Below are 19,935 nucleotides of genomic sequence, written 5' to 3'. Positions count from 1 at the left end.
AAAAAACAAAAAACAATCAAACCTTGGATTACCCCTGGAGTTTTAAAATGTATCAGAAATAGAAATAATTTACAACGGAAGGCTAAATCTGATCCTGACAATGAGGTACTGAGAGTCACTTTTAAGAGATATCGCAATTTCTGCAACAATTTAATTAAAAAAGTAAAAAGACAATATGACAGGGAACAGCTGGAAAACGCAGGGAAAAACCCCAAAGCCTTATGGAAAACGATTAAAAAAATAACCCATTATAAATCTAAGGATAACAATGATAATTTTGAATTACTAAATGCTAAACCATCTCCTTCAGCAGCTACCAACCATGCAAATAATTTCTTTGCTACGGTGGGACAAGAACTAGCAGAGGATATACAAAGATCTCATAATACAAACTTTCCTTCACATGTCCCAAATAGTGTTTCGTCGTTTGTTCTCCTTGACACGGACCCAAAGGAAGTGGATTCCGTTCTAATGAGTCTCAAAAATGATAGCGCTCCGGGATGGGATGGAATCCCTACCAAGTTTTTGAAACTAGCTGGTCAAGTAGTCGTCCCGATCATTAGTCATCTCACAAACTTGTGCTTTGCTCGGGGTGTTTCCGCACCAGCTGAAACAAGCAATTGTTACACCTGTTTACAAGTCTGGGGAGAGAGACGATGTCAATAATTACCGTCCAATAGCTGTACTACCGTCTATCTCTAAAATTATAGAAAAACTAATAAACTACAGGCTCACAAATTACTTAGAAAAATTTAAACTTCTATCAGACGCCCAGTATGGCTTTAGAAAAGGGAAATCCACAGAAGATGCAGTCTTGGCACTAACAAATAAAATTACTCAGATCACAGATAAGGGCAATAAATGTCTTACAGTATTTCTAGACCTGCGCAAAGCTTTTGACACAGTCTCTCTCCCCTTGCTTGTGAACAAACTTGAAAATATTGGCATCCGGGGAGCACCGCTTAATCTTTTCAAGAGCTATCTTAATGACCGCACGCAACGGACAAAAATCGGGTCACATGTAAGCGATGAGATTAGAGTAACATTTGGCGTCCCTCAGGGGAGTGTTCTCGGCCCCACGCTCTTCCTTGCGTATATTAACGATCTTACAGATCTCAAGGTCGAGGGAGGGTGCGTCTTCTCGTACGCTGACGACACTGTGATAGTTTTTGACGGGTGCTCGTGGGATGCGGTGTTTGATAAAGCTGAAAAGGGGTTACACAAGATTGCCTTATGGCTGAATAGTAGTTTATTAACGCTTAACATCACTAAGACCAACTATATATGCTTTTCAAAATACAAAAACACTCAACCACCTAAAGACCTAAAAATTAAAATACACACATGCAACTTGTCAAACACCCTATCTTGTAACTGCCAACCCATTGAAAAGGTTTCTTCAACCAAATACCTTGGGATTATCCTTGACCAGCGTCTCTCCTGGCATAGCCACATTGATTATCTAAATGGAAGAATCCGGAAGCTGATATGGCTTTTTAAAATCCTGAAACATGTCGCATCTACTCAATTACTTACCCAGATTTACACTTCTCTTGCCCAATCTATTGTAACCTACTGCATTCCCATTTGGGGTGGAGCCAATAAAACAAAGTTTCTAGAGGTTGAAAGAGCGCAAAGGTGTTTACTCAAAGTTATTTTTTCGAAACCTTACAGATACCCAACAGATGCTTTATACAAAGAATGTAACTTGTTGTCTATAAGAAAACTCTATGTCTTGGGATGTGTTATTAAATTGCACTCTAGTATAAAGTATGACACTGTCAATATAAATCGAAGGAGAAAGCCAAAACCTGCAAAAGTCCCCTCTTTAAATTCGAAATTTGCTAAAAGACAATTTTGTTACCTATCTGCCAAACTATACAATTATGTAGATAAACAATTAAACATTTATCCGCAACTTACATATACCTGCAAACATAACATTACACAGTGGTTAAAAACATTATGTTACTCTGAAATTGAATCTTGTATGTAATCAATGTAATCACACACACCCACACACACACACACACACACACACACACACACACACACACACACACACACACACACACACACACACACACACACACACACACACACACACACACACACACACACACACACACACACACACACACACACACACACACACACACACACACACACACACACACACACACACACACACACACACACACACACACACACACACACACACACACACACACGCACACATGCGCACTCACGTTCGTTCGCACACGCATACACACATTGAGATGCCTACTTATTATGCTCTCAAATAGTTTAGAACTTTTCAATTAGATAAGTAGTTAAAAAAATAAAAATTTAAAATGTATAACTTTTCTGCCTTATACGCACGTATAAGCATGTTAATTAAGTTAATTGTAGTGAAATAAAATTAAGATTATGTACATTAAACATAAGTATAAATTGGTTTGTAACCCTCAAATTGTATTGAAGAGCGGAGGCTTCTAGCACAAGTAAATATCTTACTTAAAAGAAGTCTTCGGTTTGTTTCTAGTAATGTGTTAAAGTGTAACCAATAAATCATTTTTCATTTTCATTTTTCATTTTCAACCATCGGGCTAAACAGAGACAAGTAAAAATGGTGCAAAGAGAATGAAAAATAACAAAGATTAGAATATGCTAATTTCCTATACTTAAAATAAAATATTTTATGCAGTGCACGAAATAAAGCACCGCATAATTCAAAGAAAAATATGGACAGTATTTACTTTTAAACATAATTTTTTATTTAATAAGTCAAGCAGAAAGATATAAAGTAAATGAAATGACTGTGATGTCACTCCTCAGTATTTCATAGTAATTCCATATTAGCAAATTGTTTTGACAGTTAGTTAAAAAGAAGCTGATTTGACTTAGTAGGAAACTAGCCTATTATAATTAGTTAGTGTTATCATAATCAGTTTTGTTTATAAGCTATTAGCTAAAATTAAATAAGTAAACAATCAATTGTAATACAAGAATAATTTGTTGTAGTACAAATGTACTTATGAAGGTTCCAGTTTTATCAGACAAATCCCAGTTTATAAGCACTGATTATTTCTATCTACAAACATGTTTTGACTTCTTTATTTGATGCAGGGTGTAGATAAATTCATTCATGTTTTTTTTATGTTAACTGAGTAATAAACATGAAATTCTGCATTTCCACAAAATTTATTTGATATAATCTGTTTCTAGGTTACAAACTATTTTACTTCAGATTATGTATTTCAAAAGAATACCTAGCACATAAATTCATGCACTTATGCAGTGTTTTAAAACTAACTCCTACATAATTACAATATCATGCTAAAAGAAAAACTATAACAAATAAGTGGGGTGCTAAGCGACGATATACATACTTAAATAGATAAATACATACTTATATACATAGAAAACATCCATGACTCAGGAACAAATATCTGTGCTCATCACACAAATAAATGCCCTTACCGGGATTGGAACCCAGGACCGCGGCTCAGTAGACAGCGTCACTACCGACTGAGCCAGACCAGTCGTCAGTCTTCCAATAAATTGGAAGTAGCTGCCATACAAGGCAAAAGCATTTCATAAGGGTCATTTAAGGCTTTAAGATTTTTAGTAATAAGGACTAATTCTGATGGACTTTTGTCTGCAATAAATGTTTTTTTATTTATTTTCATGGAATGCACCCAGTGCTTTGTCTGACAGGGTCTTAAAATCCTCTACAATGTCTGTGTAAAGTCACCGTCAATAGTAATTGCAAACAATGTAAGTAAACTGAATTCCAGCATTCTTTTATTGTTTGTATGGTCTAGGCTCATGGTGTGATAAGAATTGACTGAATAACACATTTTAAAGCCAGTATTTGAATAGTCAGAATGGAAATTAAAGGCATTTTGAATACAAGGTTTGTTTACATTGTTTGCAAATTCTATTGACGGCGACTTTATCTTGTGAGATACTGTATCAATTAATCAGTAATATTTTGACTAAGCTGAATTTGGTCATTCGGTTTTAGTACATAATGAAAACCTCAGTTTATATATCTATATATGCACATGTATGTATAGGTCAATTCACAAGAGCTGGCACGAATGGAACGAATGTTTGAATGAAAATATGCATGTGTGTGACAGATTAACCAATAAAATGGTGGCTCTTGACAGTTACGACTGTATACCAATACAGGTGTCACTCACACAATCAAAGTTTCGTTCATTTCATTCGTGCCAGCTTTCGTGAATCGACCTGTAATGATAGGACAAAACAAAACTTAAGAATGGGATAGGACGACAATACCACATATTCCTAGGTTGGGTTATTATAATTCATCCAATTTCAGTCATTAATGTCATTATAGTTATGCATGTTATTTGTATTCATTTGGACACATTAAAATAAAATTATGGGCATACACTGTGTGTTACCAATATGTAAAAATTATGTTTGAAAATGCTGTGCTTTATAACAAAATGTAAATAGGTTATTGTTTGGAATTTTTTACATAATTTTAAACCTTAATTTTTTTTTATGTCTGGTGACCAATTAGAACAATTTTAGTCATGCTTTACTAACAGCATTGAAGGTCGCATTGCCGCGACAACGGCACACGACAGGTCATTTAACCTGTTAACAGGTTAATTAATATTTCATTAACCAAGCGCGCAACACGCAATACATTTGCAAATAATATTACACAGGCGGACACGGGATGAGATTGACAGATACGGATGTTCCAAAGAGGCGTGAACATCTCAATGCGACCATAACCACCAATCCCAACCACTAATCTACGCTTAAAACACTAAATAAAGATTACTAGATAGATTTACTCACCGTAAATTTCCTTGCTTTCGTTGTAATTAGCTGCATTATCACAATGAACGCACAAAATAAATATAATAAAAATGGCTCCTAACATACACCGAATATACATTTTATAGCACTATATGCACGCAGGAACGTGCATGAACTGTTAAAAGGCATCCATAATCCACATTTTCACTTAGATGACGAATAAATATGGAAATAATCCACTTAATAAGTCAAAAATCCTTAAATTAAAGTAAGCTGCCTTCGGTCGAGACCCCGCCGTCTGTCATTAGTCTTGTCAATAAACAATTAATGTTGCCATGTATTTTCTAATTTTAAAGCTTCGCTATAGCTGTCACAGAAAAGGATGCGAGTTGCAACACTGTCCCTAACAAAAAAAGAAAAATTGTCTTTGTCTTTGTCTAGAAATGTAATTTTATTGGAAATTTCATCAAATTGCATTTTTAATTCTAACGTATAACTCGTGTAAGGACATGGTTTAAAATTATGGACGATTTATGTTTCAAATCCTTGTTCAAATGCTATCAAATAGTTCAAATACAATGCAGTCAAAATATAATACCATATCAAAAAAATGAATCATGCGTTTTAGATCTATTAATACCAATTAGAACACAAATTAAGTTTTGATTCAATATTATTTAATGATAATCAATATGTTTTTGGATATCTTTTATTTACTCGAGGTTTTACAAAAATTATTTACAAATTTGACAGCAGACGTGAAAAAAACATTTTTCATTCCACTGGTAACATTAAGCACCGGATTGTTTGTTCGGCAGAGTTCGGCTTTGGGTGCAGCCGCTTTGTGAATTTGTTTTTGTTTTAATTAAAGTAATAGTGAGTGATAACGGTGTAACACTTTTTGTAAAATGATATAACCACCGTGCAATGTCTTTTACACAGCGTGATTACGTGCAGTGTTTGTGAAAAGCAGTCGCTTCCGCCATGACGATGGCTCTCTTGGTCGGGAAGTATTCCATGATTCCTGTATACGTTTTGTGTATCGCGCTCTGCTATCCTGTTTCGGGTGAGTAATTAACTATTTTACATTATTTTAATTGATCGTTTAGTTATTTTGAGGGGTTTTTTACTGCAGTCAAGGGTCGTGAGCCTATGTGTTATCTTGTGCGGCGCGCATTTTTTTTTTTGTTACCTGTTTATGTATAATGACACAGGATAGGTTTTGCCAGGATGTGATGTTATTCTTAATTTTTGAACAGTGGTTAATGATAAAGTGCAGAACTCTTAAATTATAGTATTTAAGTCTCTAAAAGCCGGTTTGCGGCTCGCGCTTCTATCGTAACCCTCGCACGACGTACTTATGTGAAATATAGTTAACCCTTGTAAAGAAACTTTTATAGCAATGAATAATTGAATTCTGGCGTTCTAATAAAGTAGCTATGGTTCACTGAACCAGTTAATAACAATTTATATGAAAAGCAAAAACTTACTATAATAATCATTTACCTATTCACCCTCACTTTTATGTGGTTTTCTAATTAGCTCAGTATTGTAGTTCAGCATTTAATTTTCCTGTGGGATACAGAACATTTGCTTTGTTCTTGCAACTAAGGTACTATAGCCACATATAAAACCTTAATAAGGCCTCTGATACATGCTTGTAGCTAGCACAACTGGTATGCCAGCCACATACAAAATACTTGCATGCCAGTCCATTTGCCAGTAATTTTGTACACTGCAGTCTTGCCAGTTGTGCAAGCTATAGGCATGTGTACCTATCGCAGGCTTGAGACTATAGTAGGGGTATTATAACTATTGTGAACAATTTAGACTTGCTGCAGAGAAGGGCTCTGCAGATTTTTTTTGTATGCCCTTGGCCTCTCCCATATTTCTCCACCCTTCTTTTTCTCTCTTCCTCTCTCTGGCTCTAATCTTTTCCATGTACCCCATTCCATTTAGTAAATATGCTAAAAATGGAATAATTAGATAACTATTTTCTGAAGTTTAATAAAAATAAAAGGGGACTTTTTTCATAAAGAAAAAAAATTGTACATTTTTTATAAAGAAAAATATTTTAGGGTATTATGTTAAGCCAAATGAGGATGCCCTTAATGTCATTAAATTTTCTTCAGAGCAGGGTTTTCTTCTTTAAATCCTGTTAAAACCTGACCAGAAATATAATATGACTATGTGCCATGTTGCGGATTTTCATTAGAGCTATTTTTTTTTTTTTTTCCTATCATGGCTTTTATTCCTTGCTATTTTGAGCCAGGTGGATTCTGCCAATGTCGTGGTGACTTTTGACTTTTTTTTTTAACGAGAGTGTTCGGTGATTTTGATTTAATTTTTGGAAGGATAGGTCGGGAACCAAGAACGAAAAATAAAACACAATGTTATGGACGACACAGACAAAAACAAAACATATTACATGACACATATGACACTGTACCAACATTAATGAAAAAGAGCGAGAAGCGGATGACAGTTTGTTAAAGCAAGCAACATAGCGGATGAAATAGAGGAAGAAAAAACAAAGAAATAGAAATATAGAGCTATTTTCTTCATACTAAACTGAACTGTCACCACATACATCAGAATAACAGCACCCCCTTGACAATATATTTCTGATCAGGCGTTACCCTTTATGAGAGTACTTATTTGAATCATTTAAGTTCCAATTGGCATTAATCTACTCGACTCTCATAGGAAATATCTACCTTTTTGAGCTCCTCTTCATATGAAAATTGGACAATTTGTTTTATCTATCTGTGTATAGATTTTGAGACACTCATTTGCTGCACCAATTTCATTAAAATACTTCTTTTAAACAATAATTAGGCCAAAGAGTACTTGATATGTATAAGAAAAATGTGGATCTGTTATTTTAAAAATTATATGGTTTTCCATCAGAGAAGGGACCCTTCAGCTTAAAACGAAAAAAAAATTGTTAGAATTTCAGATGAATACATCCTTGAAGAATCCTCCCTTACAGATGTATTTTCATACACATTTAATATTAATAAAGCCACTGGATCATTACAAATACCATGCAGAGTTAACCTGGCCAGACTCTAGAGACAGAATTCTTTGCATGAGGAATTTTGTTTGATTGAACAGTTTATGAAATTCCATGCGCAAACATTCTCTCTTAAAATATTTGTAAACAAAGGGATTCATCATGGATCATATTCAATTGAGGTTTACTCATTTTCATCAATAATACCACTGTTATTTATAATTACTTATATGTAAACAAATTAAGAATGGATTTATTTTGAGACGTCAGTTTCATCAGTTCACAGTTCACCTTTCAATTAATAAAATAAAATAAAGATAGTTTGAAAATAAACTTGTTTACTGTTTTCCTTATGACCTATTTGTTATTATTATATAAATATCAATTAAAATCCAAATTAATAAAAAGCCAGGTCCACACAGAGCGAGGCACGGCACGAAGCACTTCGCGAGGCAATGTGCTTGCGCAGCAAACTTCCAATGCCGACAGTATGCCCTGACCTAGGCAAAAAGTGTGCCCTGCAGGCACTTCTTACATAGCTTGTCTGGGAATTGCCTCTTGCCATGCCTCGTTCTGTGTGGACCCGGCTAAACATGATCATTATAGTCAAGACCAAGATAGATTCCATGATGGAAGGATCCATAACCACTGACATGCTTGCAGTAGCTAGAGCTATGAGCTTCTTCTTCTTCTTCTTCTTCTAGGTTAGGGGCTTTGTAAGGCTTCAGGGCGCCTTATGTATCACTGCGACCATTTCTGATCTATTGTGATCGCCACCTACTACAACTCTCGATCAAGTCCTACAAATTCAAAGACTTGTAGTATCTTTTTGAGATCGAGAAACCTCACATCCTCTGGGAGAAATTGGTAGCTGCCCAGAATCATGTTACGTGTGCGCATTAGAGAGGGGCACTCTGCCAGGATGTGCAGGGGCGTTTCATCAGACTCTAGACAGAATCTGCACCGCCCGTTTGCACGTTTCCCGATAGTGTGCATGTGCTTGTTCAGGTGGCAATGCCCTGTCAGCACCCTCACTAGGTTGCGAAGTTGGTTCCTTGACAGCGCCAAGGCATTTGAGGATGCCTTTTTGCTGTAGGCTCTGATGAGAGCCTTGGAATGGTTCATGCCTGGCGTGTTCCTCCAGAGCTGAATAGTTTTGTATTGACAGTAGGTCTTTAGGGTTAGTTTCGTAAGGCTTTTCGGGATACCGCAGAAAGGCACTGGGCCATGGTGCTTACCCTTTGCCCCCGTACGTGCAAGCTCGTCGGCTTTCTCGTTGCCTTCGATGCCTGCGTGCCCCGGGACCCATCTTAAGACAACCTTGTTTTTGGATCCAAGGTTGTTTAATAGTTGCCTGCAGTTCTCAACCAGCTTGGACGTTATGACGTCCGAAGTTAGGGCTAAGAGTGCCGCCTGGCTATCCGAGTGGATGTAAATAGTATGGTTGACGTAGTTGCATTGCAGGTTGATTGACGCGCATTCTAAGATGGCGTATACCTCTGCCTGGAATATAGAGCAATACCGTCCTAGATTTAGGCTTTTAGCCCTTCTAGGCGTTTCGCCGTATACTCCGCAGCCTACTTCAGATCCGGATTTGGAGCCGTCAGTGTACCACCTTAGGCTTCCTTCTTTCCATAATATTTGACTGTTTGACCAGTCCTCCCTTTCCGGGATTTCCACAGAGTAAAGTTTCTGTGGGCAGAACTGGGGGTGCATGGTGTCTGTCGGCATCCCCAGTACAGGGATATCAAGCACTGATTCAGTAAATAGTCTCAGTGTTTGTGATATCCACCCTCCTCTCTTTGTAGCCACTATTCTCAGTATGCTGGTAGCTAGCTATGAGCTTACACACTTCTGAATTGCTTGCTAGCTGTAGCTACATAGCAAAGTAATTGAAAAAGATATTAACCTTAGTTTGTAAGATTTATTTTTATTTTTGTAAAATTTACTATCAAACTTATGGACCCAAATAGAGTGAAATAAATGCTTTTTTTATTTATTTAAAGTATTGAAATGTTTGATTAATTTTATGTCAGAGCGATTTAGAGCTTCTTTTATAAAAAACCAAATCACGTGAGTGGTTATGCATCTAATGCAATAAGGTACTTTCTATTTGAGATTTTAATAGAAATGTGAAAAGTGGAATGAGCTCCCTGTCAACGTTTTCCTGAGGGCTTATGCATGTAACTCCTCTGGAGTTAGAGGTGTCCATGTGACTGCTTACTATAAGGGGCACGGTGGGCTGGATGGCTCGAAAAGAGGACATTCGCACTTCTTTCAAAAAATCATTTTTTGAAAAATGCTATCCGATAGAGAATTATATAGTGAACAATAAATGCGGTATACATTTTTTCGAAATAAGGCATATTGACAGCAGAAAAAAATAAAGTCTGTTTTTTTTGTATGGGACCCAAAAATAGGTATCTTGTTTCTCAGAAACTATTAGAGGTCCCGTCTTCTACCTCTCAAGACATTGTTTATCTACTTGTGTAGAGTAGGAAATGATAAGCAGATTTTTTATACAGGTGCTGTTTTTTTTTTAATCCAGTCAAAAGTCCACACATTTTCGATTTTTTTGTTAATGACTTTTTTTGGGTTTTTACATTATATTTCGATAGTTAAAAGTTAAAATGATAACAACACATAATGGATGTAACGTTTATTAAGTTATAAAAAAATCCTAAGTATATTTTTTACATTTTTCATACAACTAAAAAATAAAATAAAAATTGTATAATATTATTAACATTTTATGATTCATTTTGTTTTTTGCGAACAATAATTGTTTCAAGATAAAATAATACTTACTATTTTATCTTCCATAAAATGATTGAGTTGTAAATAACTAACAAATTTGAATCAAAATCAACTCTTTCCCAAACAAAAATTACAAAAAAGGTCGCATCTGTAACTTTTTATTATTATTATAGAATTTAACTATCGAAAAATATTGTGGAATCCCAAAAAAGTCATAAACGAAAAAATCGAAAATGTGTGGACTTTTGACTGGAGTAAAAAAAAAACAGCACCTGTATAAAAAATCTGCTTATCGTTTCCTACTCTACACAAGTAGATAAACAATGTCTTGAGAGGTAGAAGACGGGACCTCTAATAGTTTCTGAGAAACAAGATACCTATTTTTGGGTCCCATACAAAAAAAAACAGACTTTATTTTTTTCTGCTGTCAATATGCCTTATTTCGAAAAAATGTATACCACATTTATTGTTCCCTATATAATTCTCTATCGGATAGCATTTTTCAAAAAATGATTTTCTGAAAAAAGTGCGAATGTCCTCTTTTCGAGCCATCCAGCCCACCGTGAGGGAGGGCCCATTTTAAAAATCTGATAAAATTATCCTTATTGCACAAATATAAGTGCTAACCCTTGGAGAATTTAAAGCTGCATATCACAGTAATATCCATCCCATATGACATGATTCATTGTTTTAACACTGATAAATGGTTATTAATAATAACCACTGAAGACACAGTTAAAATATTAATAACTTATAAGTGAAAACTTTAAAGTATGATTTTTACTGTGCTATAAAATAAAGTCTTTCTTTTTCAAAATTGGTAAATATCCAGATCTACCCTCGATACCGCCAGCGCACCAACAAGGTAAGCACATGATGGGCGCAAAAGTATTTCGCCCTGTCAGGCAAGCACGGTCGCGCGATAAATGAATCGATAAAACATCAGGCCGTCCCTATCGAATTTACAAATAGTGCGATAGGGACGGCCAGATGTTTTATCATTTATCGCGCGACCATACTTGCCTGTCTGAAATAGAATGCCCGTCCCGTTGAAATTAATACAGTTGGATAGGACGAGTAGTCTATCAGCCATCATGTGCTGCAGTACGCAGCAAACGGCAGTGAGCACATCGGTGTCGGGGGATGCCGCGGCATGCCAATGGGGACTATCGTGTTTTTGCTCAGCAGTTGGCGCCACTGTTGAGTAAAGTCACAGTATAATAAAGAGTATTATCGTACAGTATGGCCACTCCCGCTCCCCGCTGAAAGTGCCGCCCACCCCCTCGCGGTTACCTCACAGTTACCGCCTGTCAAAAACGCGACCAGTCGACCTGTCATATCTCACTCATGCAAGCATGGTACGAGCTTAGAACGTGTGCTAGGAACGCGCCTCTTTCATATATTTGATCGCCAGTGTCCGAGGTGTGGTAAAGTCAAGCTGTCAAAGTTAAAGGCGACTTCTAAGGCACCGGCCACACCAGACCGTCCCGTGTCTCGGGGCGCGCAACGGGCGTCCGCGCCACGCCACCTGAGTGTAATCCAAAAAGCGTCTCCTCAGTACATTTTGTATAGGCCAGCGTTCCCACTTAAGCGTCGCGTGTCTCGGGGCGCGCAACGGACGTCCGCGCCACGCCACCTGAGTGTAATTCAAAAAACGTCTCCTCAGTACATTTTGTATAGGAAGGACGTAAGACGCGCCCCAGGTGGCGTGGCGGCGGCGTGGCGCGCCCCGAGACACGCGACGCTCTGATGTGGCCGGTCCCTAGGAAGGACGTAAGGCGCGCCACCAAGCGGCGCGGCGCGCGCCCCGCCGCCGCCACGCCACCTGGGGCGCGTCTTACGTCTTTCCTATACAAAATGTACTGAGGAGACGTTTTTTTAATTACACTGAAGCGGCGTGGCGCGGACGCCCGTTGCGCGCCCCGAGACACGCGACGGTCTGGTGTGGCCGGTCACTAAGATCGACGCCGAAACAAACTAATTATAAATAGCATCTAAATTATTAATTATAAATAACTTATCATCATATTTTTGCGCCTCTTTTTCTAAAAGCGCCGCTTTCAAAGCGTTCACATTCATCGCCAAATCTTATACTTTTAAACGAGCAATTCTTGTATATTTATTTATTTATTTATTTATATATACCGACGATCTCGGAAACCGCTCTAACGATTTCGCTGAAATTTGTTATGTGGGGGTTTTCGAAGGTGAAAAATCGATCTAGCGTAGCCTTAGATCCCGGAAAACGCGAATTTTCGAGTTTTCATGAGTTTTTCTTTCGCGTTAGTAAACATAAAATGTGGTCGTTAATTTCGCCGCGCGCGCATCGATTCTGCTTAGCTCAGTCGTACGAGGTCGGTCTAATGTAAGCAGATAGATCGTAGGTGTCAGGGTTTCGAATCCCGGCCAGAAATTAAGTTTTTGTTTTTTGTCTTTTTTTTTGTTTTTGTATTTTAAGAGTTTTTTTTATCTAAAGACGTGATATATTAAAATAGAACCGAGCGAAGCTCGGTCGCCCAGATATTAATCTTTATTTGCGATAATTTCACGAAGGAGATCACTGTTCAACAGGTAAATTAAAGAAATTTTAATTTATGTCATGAAGCCCGCCAAAACCAGTAGTGGTAATAGTTTTTTGGACCTCACGCGACAACAGCGCCTCTAGTGGCAAATTCATACGCGATAACCCCCATTGCCATCGCCTACCAGTCCTACTACCTATCACCACGTATCATCGTAAATGACACTATCTAAAAGTAGATTAATTTGTACAATAACCTCAATAATCACTACTCTTACTAGAGGTAATCAGTAATCAGTATGTTTATGGCATACAATACAAGGTGAGATAATTGATAAAAATATTGTTTACATTGTAATGAACACGGAAGTGTCAGAGAAATAGACTTATCCCAATCACTTAATCCATGTGGTTTGTTGCCTAAATTTCATGCACGATGGCGCTGCTACAAACGCAAACTGGATTATGGTTACTTTACCTATAACGTGTGTAATCAAAGTGGTCCTTCGAACCGGATTCGGTCAGTCAACCAAAAACCCCTAAATTTTAGGATTTATATCAAGCTGACCCCAGGCACCTACCAGTATAACGTGAGAAAAAACAGTGATAACGATAGGGAGATGATATATAAACAATAAAATCAATTTGCGGATAAGTTGTACAAATACCGCTATCACACATTGTGACATTTGTGACGTAAAATCATGACTCAAGCACACCTCGGACACTGGCGATCAAATATATGAAAGAGGCGCGTTCCTAGCATACAGTCTAAGCTCGTGTAGGTGAACGCATACTATGCTTGTATGAGTGAGATATGACAGGTCGACTGTTCACGTTTTTGACAGGCGGTAACTGTGAGGTAACCGAGAGGGGGTGGGCGGTACTTTCAGCGGGGAGCGGAAGTGGCCATACTGTACGATAGTACTCTTTATTATACTGTGACTCAAGCTTCAAACCTCACAATATGGTCATTTTTTCCTCTTTATTATACTGGTCCCGCAATTACAACATTTATTATCCCTATCTATGATTACATTCTAACTTTAGCATAAAGAGTAAATTTATTAACCACAAGCATTTTTTCCCAAATAAAAAAAAAACAGCAAAATAAAACCATACAGTAGGCCCTCCATATGCCTCTTCAGAGTGATAGAGTTAGCTATTTGCATGTAGCGATGTCCCTCTCGCACATAGAAGCGGCATGCGTACTTGCGTACTTATGGAAAATGTACAGGACCCTATACGATCAGAGTGACATTACAGTCATATTTTACTTAACACTTAGCCACCCCAATTCTCTTTACACACCTCTCAAGTACCCCCGCAGGGAAAAAAGGGTTGAATTTTTTAGGGTTTTCGTCATTGCGTCGTATTTATCCCTCCTCCTCCTTATTGAAGAACTCTGATATTAACAAGCTTATATTAAAAATCGACATATTTTATATTAAAAATCGACAAATTTCCTCTTCACCCGCGTATCGTACGACGTTTATCAGTACAAATGGCCCTTTTTACTTTCGATCTGACAAGAAATGTCCTACTGTATGAACTAGTGCGAAAAAAACACCATATGTACTGAAATAAATAAATAAATAGTATATAGGACATTCTTACACAGTTTGATTGAGCCCCACGGTAAGCTCAAGAAGGCTTATACAGTCGAGTTCATAAATATGTGTACATTTTTTCACCTTATTGCAACGAGTTAAGGTGAAGAAATGTACACATATTTGTGGGTACTCGGACAACGACATCCATACTAATATTATAAATGGGAAAGTTTGTGTGTCTGTTTGTTTGTCCGTCTTTCACGGCAGAACGGAGCGACGAATTGACGTGATTTTTGAAGTAGAGATAGTTGACGGGATGGAGAGTGACATAGGCTACTTTTTGTCTCTTTCTAACGCCAGCGAAGCTGCGGGCAAAAGCTAGTATATAATATCATCATATCAGCCCTTTATCGCCCACTGCTGAGCATAGGCCTCTCTTCTAGTACGCCACTTGTCCCGGTCCTGAGCTAGTCTCATCCAGTTGTGGCCCGCAATTTTCCGGATGTCGTCCACCCAACGAGCCAAGCGCTTCTTACATCTGTGGCGGCCACCATTCTGTTAACATTTTAATCCATCTGCCATCACTCTGCCTAGCAACATGTCCCGCCCAACTCCATTTTAGTTTGGTAATGACGAAACCCACGTCTAGCACCTTGGTGCGACGACGGATCTCGGCATTCCTCACCCGATCTTGAATCTTGATACCGAGCATGGCGCGCTCCATGGCTCTCTGTGCAACTCGGATCTTATGCACAGCCTTTTTAGTGAGCGTCCATGTTTCGGCACGGTGGGCAGGACACATTGGTTAAAGAGGCGAGTCTTCAGGCATTGTGGAATGTTAACAGGTTTGAGGATGTCCGCCAACTGGTGTGTTTTGTCAAAAGATAGAATATGTCCAAGATACACGTAACGCTTGACAGACTCTAGCTCTTCGTTCCCCACCATAATGGTTGAGACCGAATCACCAGAGATGTTCGTCATTACTTTAGTCTTGGACATATTCATCTTAAGACCTATCTTCAAAGAAGCATGGTAGAGGTCTTCGTCCATGCCTTGGAGCTCTTCTAGGGTCTCGGCAAACAATACAATATCGTCGGCAAACCAGTATATAATATACAAATATTTATATACATATTAGAAAAACATCCATGACTCAGGAACAAATATCTGTGCTACGAAATAGTACGTTACGATACAAGTGCGGAAAAGAGGAAGTTCGAAATGAGTGGCGATAAATTAATACACGATCGAAGGAGTGTTTTAAATCGACACGAGTTATGAATTTCCTTTTCGCATGTGTTTTCATACGACGATTTCAGTACAGATGGCCATCCAAAGTGTCGACTTGACAAAAAATGAACCACTTCTCGCACTAGTGCGTAAAAAAAGCACCATCTTTACTGAAAGATATCTATGGTGTTTTTTATTGTAGAATTGATATAATTTGTAGTTTTATTTACTTTGATTGCACGTTTGCCTTGATGGAGTACCGAATTACTATGATCCAAACGGCCATTGATCAGTGATCACCATAATTACAGCTGACTCATCTTTTAACAGAAAAGAGAGTGGCGAAAATTGATCTTTTGGTCATAATTTTTGCTAAATAATTGATTAGCCATAATAATAATTTACCTCTGTTTCAGGTGAGCCCGACCCAGCCCGCCACATACAGAACGTAACAGCCACGGGGGAGTATGGAAAAGACGCTATCCTCACATGTCTTATCAACAAGCTCGAGGAACCGGACGTCCAATGGATCATCGAGGGGAAAACTGAACCGATAATCTATGAAGTGACTGAAGCGACTACTGCTGTGGCTCCTGTTACTGGGTTAGTAATTTTTCAATGCAACTTTAGTTAGCACTCATAAGACGCATGTCTTGCGGCGCGCAACGGACGTCTCCGCCACGCCGCCTGGGGGCGCGTCTTACGTCCTTCCTATACAAAATGTACCGAGGAGACGTTTTTTGAAATACATTCAGGCGGCGTGGCGGAGACGTCCGTTGTGCGCCGCGAGACACGCGACGTCTAAGTGGGGACGCTAAGGCTGCGGATCGGAAACATGCGGCGCGGCAAGCTGATTTTTCAAAACACTTAACTTTGATTAATGACATTATTTTCTTTATTCTTTATTTTACTTTTATTATACATGCAAACATTTTATTTATTTTGTTAGTAGTAGTATGATTAGAACAATTTGACATTTGATTTTTTTTTCCGACCATCTTCTGTACTCCTTCTTTTATACTTATATTTGTAATTTAATGTAATAAATATTTGAATGCTGAAAATTCAGCCAAGCATGTAAAGATCTCGAATGTACATATTAACATCTTTATATCACTCGTGTTTTATCTAATAAAGAATTATCTTATCTTAACAACCCTTGAAACTCGGCGTCATGAGGGGCGCAAGCGGTGGTTCACGCGGAACTGAATGAATCCGTTTTGGACCGTCCCGTCACTCCGCCTATTAGGCACACACACCTACACCAGAAAGTATATAGTTCACTCGCGACCTGACTGATTAGTATGACTTGTATTGTTATAATGTCATGCGCGTTTTCATACTTCCAAGACTTAGGTAAAAGTCGCGTTAGATTCCTACGGATTTCCAATACAAAAGGGTCCTTAAGTTTTCAAATATCTTTTTATTTATAATTCCTACAGATTTTCTGATAATTCTTATTTTCGATTGAAATCCACATATAGTATTATGGAATCACGCGCGAGAACGCAACTCATGCTAAGCTGATCTGTCTTGAGTCTGATTAGCATGGATCAAGCGGGCTTACCATTATGCCTTTCGGTAGGGTAACCCTAGGGTTGCAAAAAAACGGTTTTTTTTCTGGCTTGAAAAAAAACATGAAAAAAAAACCGTGAAAAAAAACAGTTTTTTTTCTGGAGTATGTTTTTTTTCTAAAGTACGAAATCTCAAAATTTGCAAACTAGTTAATACTTTTATACGGTTTTTTAGACTTTGTTAACTATTAAACGAATTGAATTAAATAACTTTAATTTCTGGTCTTATAAAAGTAACATTTACGAAATCTGTAGTTGGTAGTTATCACTATTTACTGTTGGCAACACCACCGCCTCTCCACGCTACACGCAGCATCGGGAATTCCCCAATAAACGTTTGTATACTGAATGTTAATTGAATTAAAATGTACGTTATTGTTATTGAAACACGTTACAACTCACGAAAAACCGTTATTGTCGTATTATTTGTTCATCTGAAAAAAAACCATATTTAGAAAAAAAACCAGGGTGCTCGGTTTTTTTTCATGTTTTTTTTCACAATTCTGAAAAAAAAACATTTGGTTTTTTTTCTATTTACAACCCTATGTAACCCTATCAAATGGTTACCCAGATTACCTTAAAGTAAAGTCTATCAAGATGGAAACTACTTCGAACGGTCGATGAGTGCTTGCTACTTACTCAAATAATTAATGTGTCGGGTAGTGAGCCCCATATATGAAGGCCAAACACACTTATCCATATACCTTTTCTTGTATTGGCTATCTATTTATTTGACTATTTCCACACATAGGGACGTCAATGAAACTGCAGACGCAAGTGATGCGACAACTGCAGTACCATCTACTACGGTTTCTGACGGAGGGTTCGTTTTTTTTTTTGTTTTTAATTATTTTTCTTTTCTTTTTCACGATACCAGATATCGACCATGAACTTCGGAACTAGAGAGTCTAGAGTAGTTTCGACTATAATAGGTATAGTTTTCCTTATTGTCCATACAACAATACTTTTTTACGAACTTTTTGCTTGACTATTTCAAGATTTCGTCGTTCGTCGGCAAGAACATTGTCTGTTAATTATGCGACAACTATTGGCTCAAATTCCCGTATAAAACAAGATTTTTTTCTGTATTACCTTTTAATAGTAAAGTTAATACCTATGTATTTCACTTTTGAACATATAGGATCCTCGGTGTAAATTATACGATAACTACTGCGAACATGAGCGCAGTAACAACCACAGAGCCAACTACTACGGTTTCTGACGAAGGGTTCGCTTTTTTTCTTTTTTATTTGTTTGTTTTTAAACACCTGCTATTATAGCTTGAACTAGTTTGTATTTGTGACTTCTTACGCTACGACTCATGCTTACGCTATTATTAATGACGTGCCAATACTAATGTGAGTGCCGGCTGCCCTAAGATACCTTTTGCCATGGAACGCCACGTATAATATGGGCATTTTCAGAATTTGGGACACCCCAATTAGCGAAAGTTGTTAACAAAAATTAAGTCACTGCCAGTTTCGTGACGATAATTAAGCATGAAATCTCTATAAAAATATTGTTTTTGTGTTAATAACATAAACTTTAAGCGATAATCTACATTCAGAATGTGAAAAAAGTAAATTTTTAGACAGATTTTATGCTTAACTGTGGTCACAAAACTGACAGCGAGTTAATTTTTGTTAACAACTTTCGCTAATTGGGGTGTCCCAAATTCTGAAAATGCCCATATTTGCTTAATAATTTGTAACTTCAATTTTGAACTACTTCTCGGTCTTTTATTTTGCAATTTTAAGTAGGTATGTACTTCTTGATTTCGATGCTATTGCAATAACGATAGGTCTCGTCTCCCTAAACATATTGACGCTGAATCGGCTATAGCTCACCAAAAGGTCAGCTATAGCCGATTCAGCGTCGATAGGTTTGGGAAACCCTTACTTAACATGGAGCAGAACGGACAATATAGCCTCAACGAATTATTTTCTTAGCGGCGCGGCGTCTGTAGTTGTTAATCTTATGATTGTACCTAATTATTTTTTATATTACTGCTGTCATCGTACCATGGTAACTTTCGTTCGTAACACCAGGAAAAGTGAGTAAGGAAATGTTATTTTTTCCTTTACTATTTCCGTATGACAACACGCAATTTTAAGCAGTGGTGGTGGCGTTTACTCTATAGGTATTAGGGTTCAGACCAAGATAACCTTGCAGGTATAATTACAATACAACGTGTGTCACTGTCATCTCAATATTAAAATGTATGTATATGAAAATACGATCTGTATAATGCATTTTATTCGTGTTCAAATCAGCTCAAAGTTAGCTTAGACAGACATAAGAATCACCGGTAGTGGCCTATCCTATGTCCTCGAGCGATTGTAAATGCTTAGGTTTATATTTTCTTTTATGACAGCTTGATTGACGTTACGGTGTACGCTTAGCGTATTACATTGACTTAAAATAACCATTTTATGTTTACTTTATTGTAACGTGATAATATCTGCCGATTGTTCT

General features: G+C 37.6%; 1 protein-coding gene across 1 annotated transcript in view; it reads left to right on the top strand.

Moving 5' to 3' along the window:
- The first annotated feature begins 5,628 nt into the window (after positions 1–5,628).
- Positions 5,629–19,935, top strand: part of LOC125237316 (tyrosine-protein phosphatase 69D) — a 56,884-nt gene continuing 42,577 nt past the window's right edge. Inside the window, 4 exon segments of the mRNA XM_048144305.1 lie at positions 5,629–5,875; positions 16,303–16,489; positions 18,212–18,283; positions 18,602–18,688. Of these exon segments, the coding sequence (XP_048000262.1) occupies positions 5,794–5,875; positions 16,303–16,489; positions 18,212–18,283; positions 18,602–18,688 (428 nt within the window). The 5' untranslated portion in view covers positions 5,629–5,793.

Source organism: Leguminivora glycinivorella, chromosome 21 (assembly GCF_023078275.1).
Source record: "Leguminivora glycinivorella isolate SPB_JAAS2020 chromosome 21, LegGlyc_1.1, whole genome shotgun sequence".
In the NCBI taxonomy this organism is placed as follows: Eukaryota; Metazoa; Arthropoda; class Insecta; order Lepidoptera; family Tortricidae; genus Leguminivora; species Leguminivora glycinivorella.
This window is presented reverse-complemented; position numbering and strand designations above follow the sequence as displayed.